This window comes from Amblyomma maculatum, chromosome 3, assembly GCF_055883805.1.
Source record: "Amblyomma maculatum isolate TAMU_Amacu chromosome 3, ASM5588380v1, whole genome shotgun sequence".
Lineage (NCBI taxonomy): Eukaryota > Metazoa > Arthropoda > Arachnida > Ixodida > Ixodidae > Amblyomma > Amblyomma maculatum.
The window spans coordinates 45,504,104-45,521,184 of NC_139346.1; the positions used below are offsets into that span (position 1 = coordinate 45,504,104).

At 46.2% G+C, this 17,081-nt stretch overlaps 1 protein-coding gene across 1 annotated transcript in view; it reads right to left on the reverse strand.

Moving 5' to 3' along the window:
• LOC146194675 (uncharacterized) overlaps positions 1 to 4,677 on the reverse strand; it is a 96,615-nt gene extending 91,938 nt beyond the window's left edge. The window contains exons 1-2 of the mRNA XM_084597498.1: positions 4,569 to 4,677; positions 93 to 227 (exon numbers count right to left, since the gene is read on the reverse strand). Of these exons, the coding sequence (XP_084453624.1) occupies positions 93 to 227; positions 4,569 to 4,605 (172 nt within the window). The 5' untranslated portion in view covers positions 4,606 to 4,677. The remainder of the gene's footprint in view (positions 1 to 92; positions 228 to 4,568) is intronic.
• Positions 4,678 to 17,081: the final 12,404 nt, after the last annotated feature.

The window sequence follows — 17,081 nt, forward strand, 5'->3', positions numbered from 1 at the left end:
ATTCACAACACAGGAGTAGACAACCTCTCAGCGATGCTGCTGACTGGTCGTGAGTATCAAAGGAAAATAGATATTTATTTCAGCGTACTTACCGCAAGTCACGTGACTCTCATCGTCATATTTTGCGTCAACGTTGCTCTCGCAGTTCACTACACCGTCACAGACTTCTACGGAAGGAAGGAAGATGTCCGGCTTGCAGAAGAAATCCTCTTCGTCGAAGGCCACACCTTTTAAAATCAAAGTACATATTGGCCAGTACGTGGTCCGTACACGCCACAAAGGGCCTAATTAGCTGGTGATGGCGATTGACACCTTGAGGGTGAGTCCTTCTGCGGACTTTTAAGCTCTGCAGTTGCCAAGTGACAATAACAAGATGGCGGTGCTTGTTGCAACTAGCCTTATGCATAATACGCCTGTATCCAATCTTTTAATGGGACAGCCGGCAGCTTACATGAAGACGCGGAATCAGCAAGGTAGACGCACTGTGTCAGGGATTAATTTTCTTCAAGCATGCGCTACTCTAGCGGCAGCGCGGCGCGTAGGCAATGGACGGTCACCCCGCCACTTTGTTTAGGTTTCTTCTAAATGTTCTCCTTTCGTTTCGTCTTCGGTTCCGCGCCACGCGCTGCTCGGTGGCTTGCCGACAACGGGAGCTAAAAGAATTTTACGCAAAGTAACCAGGGAAATAAATATGGGGAACCCAACCTCAAGTTTGGCTGCGCGACTGCAGCGCGCGCTCCTCCGAAAGTGGCAAAATTTTGAAGCATGGGTCGAGGCGCGGCGCTGATGCGGCGCTTGACCGAACGTGTTCTGTGCTGCTCGCGTTACTCGCGTTACCTCTCTTTGTGAGTGCTCGCGCCGGCCCGCCGCGGTGGGTTCGCAAGAATGCAAACAGCAGGGTTTAAGACATGGCTGGAGTGGTTCCCTGACGCTCGAAATGTAGGGAAGTGTATTGTTGTGTTGTTGGCCGTCGGAACAGATCGCCTGTAGACTTTCGTGTCTTTGCGGCTTCTGCACGTGGAAGCAGCTCGCATTGCGCGCGCTCGCGGTATTGAAAGCTGCTTGCGCGCGCCCTGACCGCAGTCTGCTCGCTTTTGCGCGCGCTTGGATTTCCGTGCTGAAAGCTGTCGCGCGCGCGCGCGCGCTCCTGCTTCTACTTTTCAAACTCGCGCTTGGACGAAGTTGTGTCTGAAGCGAGTGCGCAGCAATGTACACGCTGCGATGTGGTCTTAAGAAAATAGCAGACAGCGATGGCTATTTACGCAGCGCACATGTCAAAAAGGGAGGGCTGTTAGTCAGCCATGTGCATTTTGTTGAGCAGATTGTAGAAGACAACGCTGTTATCGTGAAGGTTAAGTGTGTATCGCAGGTCATTGACCACATCGTGTACGACGTGTAGCCCCATTGTTGTGCCTGGCTTGTGCAGGACTCATCTTCGTGGGAGTTAATGAAACAGCACACAGCAGCAACATGCTTGCAGCGCCCCTGAATTCCTGCCATGCAGGTACCCTTGGCACGGGAAATTGCAAGCTGGCCCTCTTCAGGGCATGTGCATGCTAGCTGCAGATAAACATGTCACTTAACAGAGACGGGCCGTGTGGTTTATTGCGAACCCACGGCATAAGGAGCAAAACGAACAAAAGAGAACAAGGATATGCTGCCTCGCAACTCATGCTGAGACGCAGATTGTTTCTTCTTTAGAAAGCAGACACTGAAGCTCCAAGGGAAGCTATATAAAATGACCTGTAAGCAAGGATACAATTGAGTGAACATGTTCGTTTAGTTGTGTAGTGTTTAACGTACGCCTCAGCGCGACAAGGCTACGAGGGGCGCTGTATATTGACCTGCAAAAATCCCCCCCCCCCTCCACTCCTTTCCGTGGTTATTTAACGTTTAACGGGCACGTATATTTCTAAAGACCTCCTTGCAATTCGCCTCCAGCGAGCGGCGGCCGGGATCAAACCCGCGTCGCCATGACCAGCAGTCCCTAACGCGTAAGCCACCGCGGCGGGCCGAGTGATTGAAAAAAAAAAAACAGTTATATACCAATTTAAAAGCTATAGGAACAATCAAGTAATAATAACGTAGCGAAAATTTGTTTTTCTAGATATTGTCCAGAACTGTCTCATTTATTCTGTGGAATTGGAATTACTCGGTCAATTGCGGGACCAGTTATTAGGAGCTGAATGCGAAAATTAAAACGCGAAAATATCTCGTCTGCAGCAGAAGGGTTAATGTTTCTTTGTATACATGTGAATGCACATTCTATTCAGAAGGAAGCTACGTATAAAATGTTCTGCGTATGCAATTGCACGACAATCGGCATCAAAATTAACATATCGGCATATACCGAAAAGCGCTACTAAGATGCGAGCGAACCCACGTATCTTTTATTAAGTTCATAGGCAACAACTAGATTATATCTGCAAGCTCTTGAGAAATTAAAGCAAACAGCGCACCGAATGGTTGCATGCGCCTTACAAATCTGGGCCTTAATGAAATGGGTATAATAAAAATTAAATACTTGCCTCAAATCCCATGTCGTACGCGATGTGGTCGCTGACCTGCGACACACACTTAGCCATCACGGTAACAGCTTATCTTCTATAATCTGCTCAACATAATGCACATGGCTGACTAACAGCTCTCCCTTTTTGACATTTGTGCTGCGAAAATAGCCACTGCTGTCGGCTATTTTCTTAATACCACATCGAAGCGTGTACAAGCGTGTACACTCGTTTCGAACACCACTTCGCCCTAGCGCCACTTTGAAAAGTAGACGAAAAAGCGATCGCGCGCCAGACAGCTTTCTTTTAGCACGGAAATGCAAGCGCGCGCAGAGCAAGTAGACTGCGGTCAGGGCGCGCGCAGGCAGCTTTCAACAACGCGAGCGACAAAGAACGCCAGCGCGCGCAAAGCGAGTTGCTCCCGCGTGCAGAAGCTGCAAAGACACGAGAGTCTACAGGCGAGCTATTCACTCTGCCAGACCAATTACATGGCGTTGGCCGGAGATGGCGCTGTTCACTGGCACCTGCAGCGCCAACTTGCAATGATTGGGTCCCCTATAGAGGTAGTGATGTGTACAAATTGTAAATTACAATGGTAAACAAAAAGAAAGTAAACGAGCAACCGCAGAAAACATTCAAAGGGAAGTAGCCTCTGACAAGGATAACGCAACCGCAGGAAGGTGCGAGGTATATTCTTGGAAAACATTTCAGCCTTTTTTTTGGGAATAAAGTCGAACCCACGAGAAATATTTAAGAACGCTCCGTTATTTAAGTTTATAGAAAGAAGGCAAAAACTTGAAAAACGAGGACGATCGCTTCATTCTTCGCTGTCTGCAAAGCATGTGTCTAATGCGCCTTACTCATTATATGCTTCGAGGTATTCCAACAAAACCGCTCAGTGGGACAAATATACTCGAGACCTGATAAAGGACAGGTTAAATGAGAGGAGTGGCACTGCGGGCATTTGCAAAATATTTCCTACAACAGCCCGGATAGAGTGCAAGCTGTTAGCTTATATTATGTTTCAGCTTATTAGTTTTGCGGTCAGAATACAATCAACCTTGTTAAGCTGCGACCTCGTGGCAGAAAGAACATTGATTCGGAGAGCTCGGGCAACGGTTTTGGCAAAGGTAGATAGGCTTTTGCTTAAGAACCAAAAGCACCTATATAAACCCTGCTAGTTATGATCGCGTTGCCCCGACGAAGAGAAGTCACCTCTTGAAAACAGAAGCTCCTCTTCAAACCCTGTTCAGTGATGTTTCATTTTATTACGTTTGGATAAGCATGGTTTTATTATTTATTTTGCTATCGAGGGCACCAGTACAGTCTTCTGACTATGGGACCCTCATCTGTATCTTTATGTATTCTGTAAAAATCTTTAAACTAATAAATTTTCACTTTCACTAAAAATCAGGTTGTTGTGCATTTGGCAGGAGCTCTCAACGTATTCAGCAGCCTGATTCCTTCAGAACTGAACAATAGGGTAGAGTTTGGTAACGAAAAGGGTTAAAATTATGTTGACGAGATTGCAGCGAGCAGCCAAAAGTAATGTCATATGCGTAACGTAAAGACAAAAAGGGAGCAAAATTAGTCCGGCATTATCAGCAAAATAATAATGCAGCGGTTGATGGTAAATATTCGCATGCATATGGATTATTCAGCAGCTCTTCACTACTGTTTATATCGAAGCGGACAGAACAATTTCAGCTTAAATATAACCGCAAAAAATACGCCATTCACAGAGCAAACTGGTTGAACTACATATAAATCAGAAGTTTAAATTACTTGCACTGGTCACGATGCTATGGCTTGCATCGGAACCACGTTTGGTACTTAGTCAACTAAAGGAGAACAGAGATCTTGCCCTCCCTAACCTTGCTGCAACGTATTTGTTCTCAAGAATGGACTCAACCCGAAGGTTCTTCCTTGAGCTGCAACGTATTTGTTCTCAAGAATGGAGCTCCATCCAGAGGTTTTTCCTTGAGCGCAACTTACACGACTTACACCGCAATTGTTAACGCATCCTGCCACCATACCTGTATTTCTGGCAGTTTTACTCACCTGCCGAGGCCAAAAGCAGCAGCAGAGCCAAGCGCATGCTCTCTATGGAGCCTTTACCTCGTTAGTACTCTTAACGTTCAGCAGGCAACGTCTTTTCTATACCTACTCCCTTGCGGACAGTATACGAACGGGTAATATTAAACGCTTGGAGCAGTGGGAGGGTACTCTGATAAACCGCGTCTCATACTTCCAGTTAGGTCAAGGGACAGCAGCCACAGAAGCCACGTTCATTTATCACATTTCGGTAAAGTAGCTCGCTAAAGGATGCAGCGGCGCAGTTGCGACCTTATCACCACCCCTCTGTCAAGAGGTCGCCTTTAATCGTGGCGAGAATAAGCACAGCTAGCTCGGCAAAAAGCAAGTGACGTATTTGGTTTCAAACTCCTCCAGAAGCCGACGTACGCAAGAAGGCAACGCCTGGCGCAGTCAAGACATCGTAGACCAGTATGCGCTCATATCCATGCAAAATTAGCAAAACAATTACAGCGATACCTGCGTAGTCATTTGTTGCTTTATTTATGAAGTGTTTTCGTGCATTGTAATTAACATATTTTCTAAAAGTGAATAAAGTTCGCGATAAAGAGTAAGGCGCCCTGTCCCACAAACAAGGGCAGCCAGTCCACCAAACTACGTCACGTATGTACACAAAGTCTGAAAGAGCGAAACGTCACACAACCTAGAAAAAAGCATTGACCGGAAGAATTACAATCTGGATAGTTTTTGCTTCCGCATGAATATGACCATGATATTCAACGGCATTAAGGACATGCATTCGCTGAGCTATTTAATCCTCTTCGAGAACACAAAGCGAAATAAACAGGTATTGCAAGCCAACCTCAGTGTAATTCGAGCGATTTAGTGATGGAGTTCTGGGCGGACTCGCAGGTTTGTAAGTATCGAGACTATGAGCTGCCTTTTGGGTTTCACGAATAAGGCATTAATGCTTTTTTCCCCACCACCAGGGTGTTTCTCCTGTCACATGTTTGTAGTCAAATTTATTTCTTTGAATACCGCGGCTTCGGAAAATGTTTAATCAACCGGAGACAGGCGCTGCATAGCTACCAGCTAAAGACCGCCTATTTCTTGAAAATTAAACCGGGCATTACATGTTCATTTTTCCCATAACAATATATTGATGGCAATTTGATGTGTCAGTAAGTCTAAATAAGTCTTATTTTGTTTCTTAACGAACGTTAGGCCCGTCAATCTGCTGAATGCATGCCACCTTGTTCATCACATTTTTTTTAGTTACAGAGTCCAAAGCAGCTGAAACGCAGCGAAAGATAGGAAACGTATATTTAAAAAAAATTAGGGCTGCATTTAACTCGTTTAGGTGCAATAATGCATAAACATTTAGAGTTCCCTCACGCCACCAGCTGGATTTGTCCGGCAGTATGCTAGAGGGTCTTGGACACACTTCCCCAGATGAAGTGTGTGTAGCGCTCTTTTATATCTTTGCTGATTGCCTCAAGGCATAAATGGACTTCAGAGAGATAAAAAAAAAAACGTGGGACTTTAAATAATTGAGAAAAGGTAGAGGATCGAATGAAGGTGCTCAATTCTCTTTGGCCTCAGCTCCGGGCAAACCCATTAAAGTGAAAGTGAAAGTTTATTAGATTGAAGATATTCACAAAATGCATACAAATACAGACGAGGGTCCTATAGTCATAAGAGGGGCAGACAGGACACCCTGGTCGGGGATATAAGTGGAAAAATTGAAGTCATGTTCTAGTGACGGCTAGAATGAGTGCAACCTCTACCCGGATCATCCAAAGCGCAACCTCATCTGCTCGGGTAAGGCCGCCGGATTGGACAACAGCACACGAAAGAACGACAGCACGTATTTGACGGCGGCAGTGTACTTTTCTCTCTGGTCAGGAGGAAGGTAACGTTATCCATGGTGAGGAACTGAGGTACTGACGAGGGCACGACCTCGAAGCGGGTAGCAGGATCTGCAGAGCTTTGTGAACTCAACAGGTCATGTGAGACCCACTCAATTCGAACAGGCTGCAGGATGAGAGCTGCCAGACGACGCACGTTTTGGCATATATCCGGGCTGTGATTAACGCATGTTTCGAAGGGCGTCCGTGCAGACAAAAATACGGAATCAGTGTAGTGCCAACTACAGAATAAAGCGCTTCTTGGATAGCAACCAGCTCAGCACAGAATGAGGACAGAGATTCCGCGAAATGAAACCTAGTAGTCTTAATAAGTGTAGGCTTGCATGATCAGCCGACTGCAGTTGCCGTTTCACAGCCCTGCTACTGGTATCTACTTATGTAATCACAGAGCCGTGGGGCGGGGAGAATCCAGGATTCTCTTCCGAAGGGATGACACAGCATGAGGCGAGGAGGGCCGACAATCATTGGGTTTGATGCAGTGGAATGCTGAGTTGGGTTAGGCTTTAGGAACAGGAAGCACACAGATGAGCGCTGACCCGCAACTACATTTTTATTCAGAAAACAAAGCATATATATCTATCTAAGCGCACAAGCCCAGAGTATACTTCACATTGCCGATTCGTAGGTGAAATGCTAAAACCGCCATAAACCGATATCAGGACAATAAAAAACACACAGAGATAAAAATTTGAACCTGCGTAATTTTAATCTTAAAAAAATCACTTCAACTGTTGTAAAAAAAAGTGATTACTTTAGGAACTTTCACTAATGATGGCAAAGTAAAGCATTCATCTTGTCCTCTGCGAATGTGATATGCGTCTATTAACTCCTCTGTATTATTGTTATGATAAAATAAAATACGCGTTTGCGCGACTAAAGATCTGCACACTTTCCTGTTTGCTTTGGTGCATCTTGGCAGTGCTTTTTAGATGGGAATACGCTGATTCAGAGAGCGACCTGAGGTGTTCCCTGAGTCGAACATTGATACACCGGTCGGTTTGTCCAACATACATTTTCTTGCATGAAAATGGAAGCTCATAAACTACTGAACTTGCACATTGTACAAATCTTAATTTATGCGATACCGGACAATAAAAGGGGCTGTTTCTTGTCAAGTGCTCGCGCCGGTTTCTTATCATGCTGTAAAGATATTTGTGGCGCAGAAACCACCACGTTCAATTCAAACCTTCCGCGGCAACCTTTTTCAGATTATAAGCCCTTCGATGCACATAAGTAATTACTGCAATTATTTTGTTTTTTCGTTTTGACCTTGCATTTCAGAAATGTTCACGTACTGCTCGTAATAAACGTTTCGCAAGTTGCTGCAATAATTACTTTTAAAAGATCGGCGGCTTCTATATCCTTCACACTTGTAAGTGCACACTATCGGCTATGCAGTTATGACACGAATTTCTTAAGCTTAAAACGTATGGTCGTCATGGCGAATACATCCAACAAACACGTTCTTGCTTAAAGATCAACTTTAAACTGAAAAAGTGGAGAGCGTTTTTCACTGGCAATTCAAAAGCGAAAGATAATTCTTTCTTTGCCACATTCCCGAAACGCCTTTAGGATGCCATTTTCTCTTACATATAAACTGTATCTGTGAAAAAAAATTAAGATATCATCAACAAATCTTTAAATATCTATTATCCGTTACTCCCACCCGCTTTTTGATTTTCACTGTCTACCTGAGCAAGAAAAATATTACTGAGTGCCGAAGCTACCTGGAAACCATTACATAAGCCCTTTCTTTGAACATAGACGTCCCCTCGCCAACCTACATAAGTATACGTTGATTTCAAATAGAAAAACAAGTGCTCAAAAAACGCTGCACTGAAATTCCGCACTGATCCACAAAGCTTGCTTTATGGTTCCCTTCATCTATGCAATTGCGTACATCTTTCAATATGCCCTTATGTGGAATGGAATAATACAGATCCTCCTTATCAATGCTGAACACCCCCTGGATATTCTTGCTTCAGAAACTTAACCAGTGTATCTGTATTTTTTTAACAAAAGCATCATCAACTGTCAATACTGAAAGGATACCTCTTTAGGTATCCCGAAACCAGCCTTCAGAAATGATTGCCCTAAAAGGAACGTCAATTGTGTGGGTTTTAGCTGCGAAAAATTAAGTCCAATTCCGATGCTTGTGATTTTTGAACCAAGGGAGATAACGAGTCTGGACTACAATTATGGAGGATGGAAACGGCATCCTCTTTCACATACATAAAGTAACATTAACCCATTTAATGCACTTTTTTACGGCTTCCCAAACCTCTTCATCACTAAATACAGTAATTAGAAAATGTGTTTCCTTATCTGATAGAACAAGTCTCAAATCATTGTCGTGAAAAAGGTCTACTAGGCCACGAAAGTCCTCACCCCGTTTGGGCCTTTCCGGTGACACACCCAAGGCGATGACGCTTTTCTCTAGGCACCTTCACATCGCATCACCCTTGACCTATCTGGAGATACCTCTGGATAGGGCCAATCTTTCGACAGGGGACAGGATTGATTCCTGGGAGTACTTGTCTTTTTTCCAGTGTCTTACGATATTACGACGGAAGACGTACCGTCTTTGTCAAAAGTAACCAGGCTGTTCCGAAGGCTGCCGGAGCAAGCGCGCGGTCTTGTGGCGGCGTTAAGCTCGCTGTGGCTTACCGGTGCTCGTCAGCTCCGCGGGTACAACAGCTGACGTAACTTCGCACTCTCACTCTCACCCGTTGGATAACACAACCGAGGTGCGTATGATGTACGCGCAGTGGTTTCACGTGTGCGAAGCTTAGTTGTGCCTAGCGAGGGCGTTCAGTATAGCGACTGGGCTATTCGCTCTTCTCAGCAATTGCCCTGAGGCAGGTATTATAAGTCGCATCTCTTGCTATATAATTATACGTGCTTGTGTGCTGTAATCCGCTGGTGAAACGCATCAGCACAATTGCGCTTTCCTGCGTGTTTGACGCGCCTGCCTCTTAAAGAATGATGACACGCCTCAAAATTTCAATATGCGGTCTCCGAGGTGCCTTGCGTACTGCCACTTTACGGACTGTGACACCGGTATAAAGATCGGAGAGCATGTGAACCATTTCAAGCCACCTTCTCTCTCTTTTAGGCCTGCAAATATATGTTAGCCCCTTGGAGAGGCTGTGTATAAATAAGTGCAATGATTGATTCTAACAAAGTCTTGCATTTGCTTGTAGGTAAGTTGTAACGAACTATAATTAAACCTTCCTCACGCTTACATATTAGATGCACATGATTACTTTCTCGTTTGTGGAACCCTTACCTCAAGGCAACACTGTCTGGCAAACCTAGCAGATATTCGTCCTAGAAACGAATAACCACAGCTCACCGCGTCTACTATCACCTGCTTTTCTGTTTTCCGCAGTCACCCGAGAAGAGCGAATAGCCCCGTCGCTGTACTTATCACCCTCGCTGGGCACAGCCAGGCTTCGCAAATAAGAAACCGCAGCCCGCACATTATACGCGCCAATTTTGTATCATCTGACGGGCTAGAGTGAGGGTGCGAAGTTACGTCAGTGGTTGTACCCTCGGAGCTGACAAGCACCAATAAGCCACAGCGACCGCCGCGCCGCCACACGGCCCCGCGCTTGCTCTGACAGCCATAGAGCCTGCCTGGTTACTTTTGGCAGAGATGGTACGTCACACAGAAGCTGCACTCTTACAGCTTGCTCCTCTGTCCTTTCTTTTCTTGCGTGGAATTGCGGAAGCTCACAGGAATTTCGTCGTCGGTTGCGAGGTTGCGCACCATTCCTTGTAAATCCCCCTTTGTTGATTTCCGGTCTCATATGTGGTGCAGACTACCCATAGGCATTCCTTTAAGTATCTTGTCTGTCGCCACAAATCCGAACGAAGGATGCGACCAATCTACCTCGAATGTCCTTGTGACGGCTGTAAGCATACGCATATGATTTAAAGATCTGAGGGACACAGGCCACGCTTGACGTGCCAGGCGGCCACTCTGTCTCTGCATATACACACTGCATACAGCGTGGCAATGTACGCCGGGGTGGCCAGGTTTAGGTTGGAATATGTAAAAGAGCCCTGTGCGCTAGAAATATATTGTCTTGAATATTTGAGGCCCGGGTTTAAGAAAAATCCTATGCAAAATCTACTGCACTATTCGAGCGGAAATAACATTTAAAAAGTAGCAAAACATGGTCTACGTTATTTGATAACAGAGGCAGCGGTGCCACAACGGTAGAACATCTGCCTCGCATGCAAGAGGACCGGGGCTGAAATCCCGGTGCTGCGCAATTCTCCACCGGGAAAAAAAAAAAACAGCGTGTCGATGGAATTGCATTAACAGGTTTGGGGTGCGACCTGATGCCGGTGAACGCCTCCGGCAAAGCCCTCCTTCACCAGAACAGGAGTTGGCCACCCTGGTGCAGTAATTGGCCGCAACCTCTCATGATTAGCTTTATAAAACCCCAACCCTCAGTCACCAGCGGCTGCGGAACAACTGACCACGGCGGCGGTCAGAGCTGTGACGCAGCAGGGGGTGCTAAGAATTTCTGGCTTCGCTGGACAGGCCGCCATTGGAAACTGACCCTGGCAACGTTTAACGTTAGAACCCTAGCCAGTGAAGCTAGTTTAGCAGTATTCAGGTGAAAGCAAAACCTGGTCTTAACTTGAATGAAATGTGCCGAAGTGAACTGACATGCTGAATGCCCAGTTCTTAAAGTAAGCAGCTAGCACAGAACCGGGTTAATTGGAGAAATATGGGAGAGGCCTTCGCCCTGCAGTGGGTATAGTCAGGCTGCTGCTGATGATGATAATGATGATAATTTGATATGTGATTCAACATCGGCACTTGCCTAGATTTTCGAGAATCTACGAAAAAGTGCTCTCGGCGGAGTGCAAAATTCCGCAAAAGAAAGTCGAAAAGCTGTTTTGACGTGGTGCTCCATACGTCGAGCAGCGAGGCCAGTGCGCATTCATTCATTCATAAACCTTTATTCATAAGGATGACCTGAGGTCTAGAGGGGAAGGGGGTGGGTTAGGTGAGGTTGAGAGCGTCAGACTCCGACATGAAGTCTAGCAAGGCTCTACGCTTGCCCTTGGCGTTGGTATTGGGGGCTGTCCAGTCTTCGTAAGTCTGAATGTGGTGAGCAGATGTGTAGCGGGCGCGGAGGCCAGCCGTGCCAGGACAGGTTCAAGTGCTGCAGGTCGAGTCAGCAGGGCAGTTGGGGCAGGTGATCTTGGTTCGGCGCCATTGACTCAGGATGTCCGGTGTGTACGCTGCACCGACTCGCGTCTTGTGAGTTAGAACTTGGACAGGATGAGACAGACCGGAAGGGATCGGAGAAGTAATATCGGGGACAAGGTCCCGCAACAAACTCTTCCACCCATTTTAAAGGCGCGTAAAGACAGAGTTCGGTATGATGAAGAAGACGGGAGAACAGTAAGAGTGGTCCGACTTGGACAGCCCCATATTAAGGCTACGCCTGCGGACTCCCTCTAGCTGCGCGTCAGCGGCCTCATGGGCCCTTCTGCTTCCGGTTTTTTGTGCGTGATGTCCAGGTGTTCAATGAATCCGTACCGAGACTTGTGAGGTCTGTCGCAGGTAGCGGCAGCGCGTTTTGATGCGGTGTTGTACTGAGGTCTTGTAAGAGCGGGCTTGAAGAGCTTTTGTAGACTCTTTACTCTTGGTGTAGATGTGGGTGAAACGATCTGTTCCTTTGGTGCAGTTTTGAAGGACCTCGTCGATGGCCGTTAACTCGAGTGCTGTTGCGGACCAGTACCTGCGACCACTGTGGCTAGTAGCGTGTAGCTGTGAACCCTGCTAGCAGTAGGCGGTGGTTGTAAACGTGATGCCGGTGTCATCGTCATGATATAGAGCGGCGTCGGTATAAATGCGGAGACTGATGTGCTGGTCTTGTGCATCAATTATTTGGTGTTGTCGGTGATCTCTTCCTGGCCCTTTGGTGTTGGTTGGAAGGGGTTTCGATCTGTTACCAATGTTTGTCCATGGTGCTGTAAGGTAGTCCAAAATAGAGAAGTGAAGGTTTGCTTCGTCAAAGATTCGAATGAGGAGGCGATGCCCGTTGGGTGTGGGTCGCAGGCGAGATTCATGATTGACTCGATGTGTAGCAATAAGTGCGCCCTTAAAAAATGCATGTTGGGTGTCTATAGAAATTCGGACCACATGTGTCAACATACGCTGTTGAAACTCTATAGATAATCATCGACATCTTTGAAGGTGCCGTGTTGACCACATGTTGAGCTCTTTTGGAATAGTGGCCCTGGTGTTTCGTAAGAGCGCTTTTCGAATTATCGCTACTGAAATTCTGTTGATTTCAGGCGCAACTGCATCAGAAACACTGTGACACTTTCTGATTTTCTGCTACCTTTCCACTACTGAACAGAAAGTAGTACACGACCATCGGTTTGCCAGGAGCAGACACGAGGTGATTTTCATTAATGCAAGAGTAGTACAGTACATCTCCTAGCTGCGATGTCACCACGTTCTATGTTCCGCCCGACCAATCAGCAATCCTGTCAGATAAATGCTGGTTAATGATAAGCATAGTGAGGCTTAAAAGAACAAAACAGAGCTCAACCTTTTAAGTCTGATTATACTTACTCACTCATTAACCTACACTGACCTGATTAAATTGTTGATTGGTCGAATAGAACATAGAATGTGTTGACTGACCGCAGCAAGGATATGTGCTGTGCTACTTTTGATATAATGTAAACCACCTCGTGCCTGCTCCTGGCTAACCGTTGATCACACACCATTTTCTATTGTTCCGCAGCAGAAAGGGAACACAGAGGTAAAATGTGCGTTAATGAGAAAGAAAAAATAAGAATTGCATTTTCGGTGAATCCATAACATGAGCTGGGTTGTTTATTTGCTTTATTTCAATTCACGCGCAAGTTATGACGCCAGGTAGTTATTTGTGTAAAATGCTGATACGTCCGGGAACTCCCCGCATGTGGTGCTGAAATAAACAATGGAAATTATAAATAAGTTGCGGTCTATACTAACCTAAAAATAAAGCAAACGAAATTGTGCGCTACTCCAAGTCATAGCTCAAGACATTTCTTGTCTAAAATGAGTTGTCACTGTCTTTCACTGCTTAGATGGTAACGACCGCTGCCTCCCCAACTCGGCAGCGCTACCATATCGTTCATTTCTCCATGATAAACAGTATATGCTGCCGCCAAAGATCCAATTGTGAATATAAATATCAAAGCGCCGATCACAAATATTACTACCCAGAAAACGTCAAGCAAAATTACCAACTATAGGCACTAAAATAAGCGGAAACAAAAAACACAGCAAAAATGGTGGAGCTGCCCATGTTCAGATAACCCACAATTTGTGACAGAGGCATATTATGATCTAGACAATGTGTCCGTCACAGCGCGAGTACCGTATCGAAAGAGTACAGCACTTTGCCGAACAATCCGTCAAAAACGGTCACCGGTAAAAGAAAGAAAAGAAGTATCGCCACCCCCAACTGGCGTTTCATCGGCCCCAGCGTCCGCGTTAGACAAGCCTCGTTCTCTCTCTCCCCCCCTCTTTTTTTTTCCGACGAGGCTGGCTTGCCTGCTAGAAATATTTACATGCGCACTTCACCTTGTAGCACACACTCTACAAGACTGGCACAAACACGAAAAGGAAAAAGCAAAACACACACCTAAGTGCAGACCTGCCCGCGCCAGCATTTCGCCTATAATCCAAAACGCCTGTGACTGTTGAACTTCTTAAACACGTCCTCCTCGCGCAGAAGCTGTGGCCCAACAGTTGAGTCCTCCGAAGACTTAAATGAGTACGTTCGCGCTCCAATTTGAACAAAACGATCTTTGTGATAATCACCAGCGAAGAACCTACATATGGTGCTTCACTCACAGTGCAAGATGCGACCACGGTGGCGGGAAAACACCAACTGAACTGACCCATCGCCGTACTCAGCGTACCTGCGTCTGTGTGCAAAGAAAACGGGGCGCAGAAGAACAGCTTCGGTGAAAAGGGGAAGCCGCCGCCACCGCCGCGCGACTCCGGCTATGCTGAAGCCACCCTTTTTTCCCCCAGCCGACAGGAAGCGACCCCCGACCCCTCCCGACATGCTGGCGCCGTTCGCGGGGCACGGCGGAAGTGGGGTATGGACAGAAGCAAGGCGGCGGCCGAATGCGCGTTTGAAAAAAATACACGCCAGTACTCATGCAATCTTGTGTTTTTTTTCTTTTTTTTTCATGCGCGCATGTTTTTGCTATGCTTGTTAACTCTATAGTATCCGTGGGATCAATCCGTGATTATTAGAACCCCTCAATGTTTAAAGTGACTTCATGTTAGCATGATGTCCACTTTAACAGAAGGAGAGAAAAAAGAAAATAGCAGTAAAACACTCCAAAGACACAGGGTGGTGGAGGATTCCAATACAGACTGCATCTCATTTTGCGGCCATAAGCTACGGGCAAAAACACCTAGGCTTGAACAGAATGTCAGACCCTGAACATATAGTGAATTTTGCAACTGGTTTAAAAAAGCTCTGTCCTGCCCTACATAGTAGGCTCAACCTAGGATCCTGTTAGCATGATGACTCACTGAACTTGTTTTATGATAAGTATAAAATATGTCCTAACACTAAAGTTGCCTTCTGCGACATACACAAGCTGATCCATTACGTATTCTGATTGACATTCAGCGATGTATTTGCAGTATTAGTGGAGCCTTTGTGCATCATGAAGTTTTAGGGCATATTTTCACTGTGTTGTTGCAAAGCTTGAGCTAAGTGTGCACCGTTAATGCTAAAACTGTCCATGTACTTTTATATAGCATAAACGAGCCCGCAACTGCATGCTGCTCTTAAATTTCCCTTTGCAGAATGTGGCCAATAGTTGATTACAAGTGAGATCAAAAATGCATAACGAAATTGTTACATCATGTTCTTATCATCGGTGCCTAAAACTATTTAAAAACATGGGTCAGCATGAACAGTATACGCGAATTCTTTCTGAACGTTGAAAACTGACAACAAAAAACATATAGAAACAATAGCACAGAAAGTCTTTTCGGTAGAACACAATGCAAATTCTGTTGGCCCTGAAAAGATTACACTCAACTGAGGTTGAATGTATATCGAAATTCAGTACATGCAAAAGGTGGCCAATAGTCCGACAATGGAGTTTCAAAACTCATTTTAGTAAGGGCATGCATCCACGGGTTGGAGTTGAGCGAATCTGTGCAGCTCCGTGATGCGCGTGTGTACAGGTACTGCAGCTATAACCCTCAAGGCAGAGTTATAAAGGTAAGCGCGCCAACTGCCGGGATGGCGTTTTCTTTGCTGCTCGACAGATGGCACACAATGTCAAAGCAGCTTTTCGACTCTCTTCTGCGAAAATTGTGCTCGCCGCAGAGAGCAGTTTTTCATCGATTCCGGAAAATCTAGGCAATTACCGATGTTGAATCACTTATCACATAACGTAAACCATATTTTGCTACTTTGTGAACCGTTTTAGCTCTAATAATGCAGTATATTTCGCATAGGATGTTTTTAAAACCCGGGCCTCAAATATTTAAGGGCCTACTGCACTAGGATGCTGAGTTGGGCGAGGAGGTAGTAATACATTTTGGATGGAAAGACAGCGCAAAGGGACGAAGGACAAAGGAACAGAAAGACATTTTCAATTATAAAACGAAAAGTATAAACATATAAACTGTTGTGGGCGCCACTGACGACAGCGCCCCAAGCGGCAAGCTAACCAGGCGGACCGCCGGGAGAAACCGGCATGGGCGACCGCGCCAAGCAGAGCGAAAACGGGCGCCATTACATGATGTATAAATAAACAGCTTTGCCTGTTATACCGGCTACGTCTACCACATGGCGGCGGCGGTGGGATAACCAACGCAGCGTGACACGCAGAAGGAGAGCGAGCCCAACGTAAGCGGCCGCAGCGTCATGCCAGACACTCGCGGCGCGAATGAAGAGCGCGCCAGCGGCACTTCGAGAATGACGTTCAACCCGCTCGCCGTGGAAATGCCGATAAGGTTCGATTTCCGCAAGCCCGAAGATTGGACACGATGGCACCGCACCGCAGGTGGGAATGCTACCGACTCATCTCCGGTCTGACCGGACAGGACGAGACGCCGCAAATCAACACATTACTCTACGCCATGGGCGAAGAAGCAGAGGACGTGCTCGCTGCTTTGAAACTGACAGACGAACTGATGGCATCATACTCCGCCGTGGTGAGTGCTTTTGAAAAGCATTTCCTACCCCGAAAGAATGTCATCTATGAGAGAACGCGATTTAACTCTCGGAAACAAGAGCAGCATGAAAACGTCGACGCATTTGCGACTGAACTGTTCAAGATGGCCGAAAGATGCGATTACGGAACTCTCAAAGACGAACTAATTCGGGACAGGCTCGTGGTCGGCTTGCGAGACTTAAAACTCACCGAGAGTTTGCAGCTTGACGCAGAACTCACTCTCGAAAAAGCAGTCACAGCTGCCCGCAATTCAGAGAGAGTGGAACTTCCACACAAGAAAATTCGCTTCATCGAACAGCCAGCTCTCGACATGGGAGACGTTCGCGGCCAGACAAACGTCAAAACTCGCCGGAACGAAGCGAAGGTG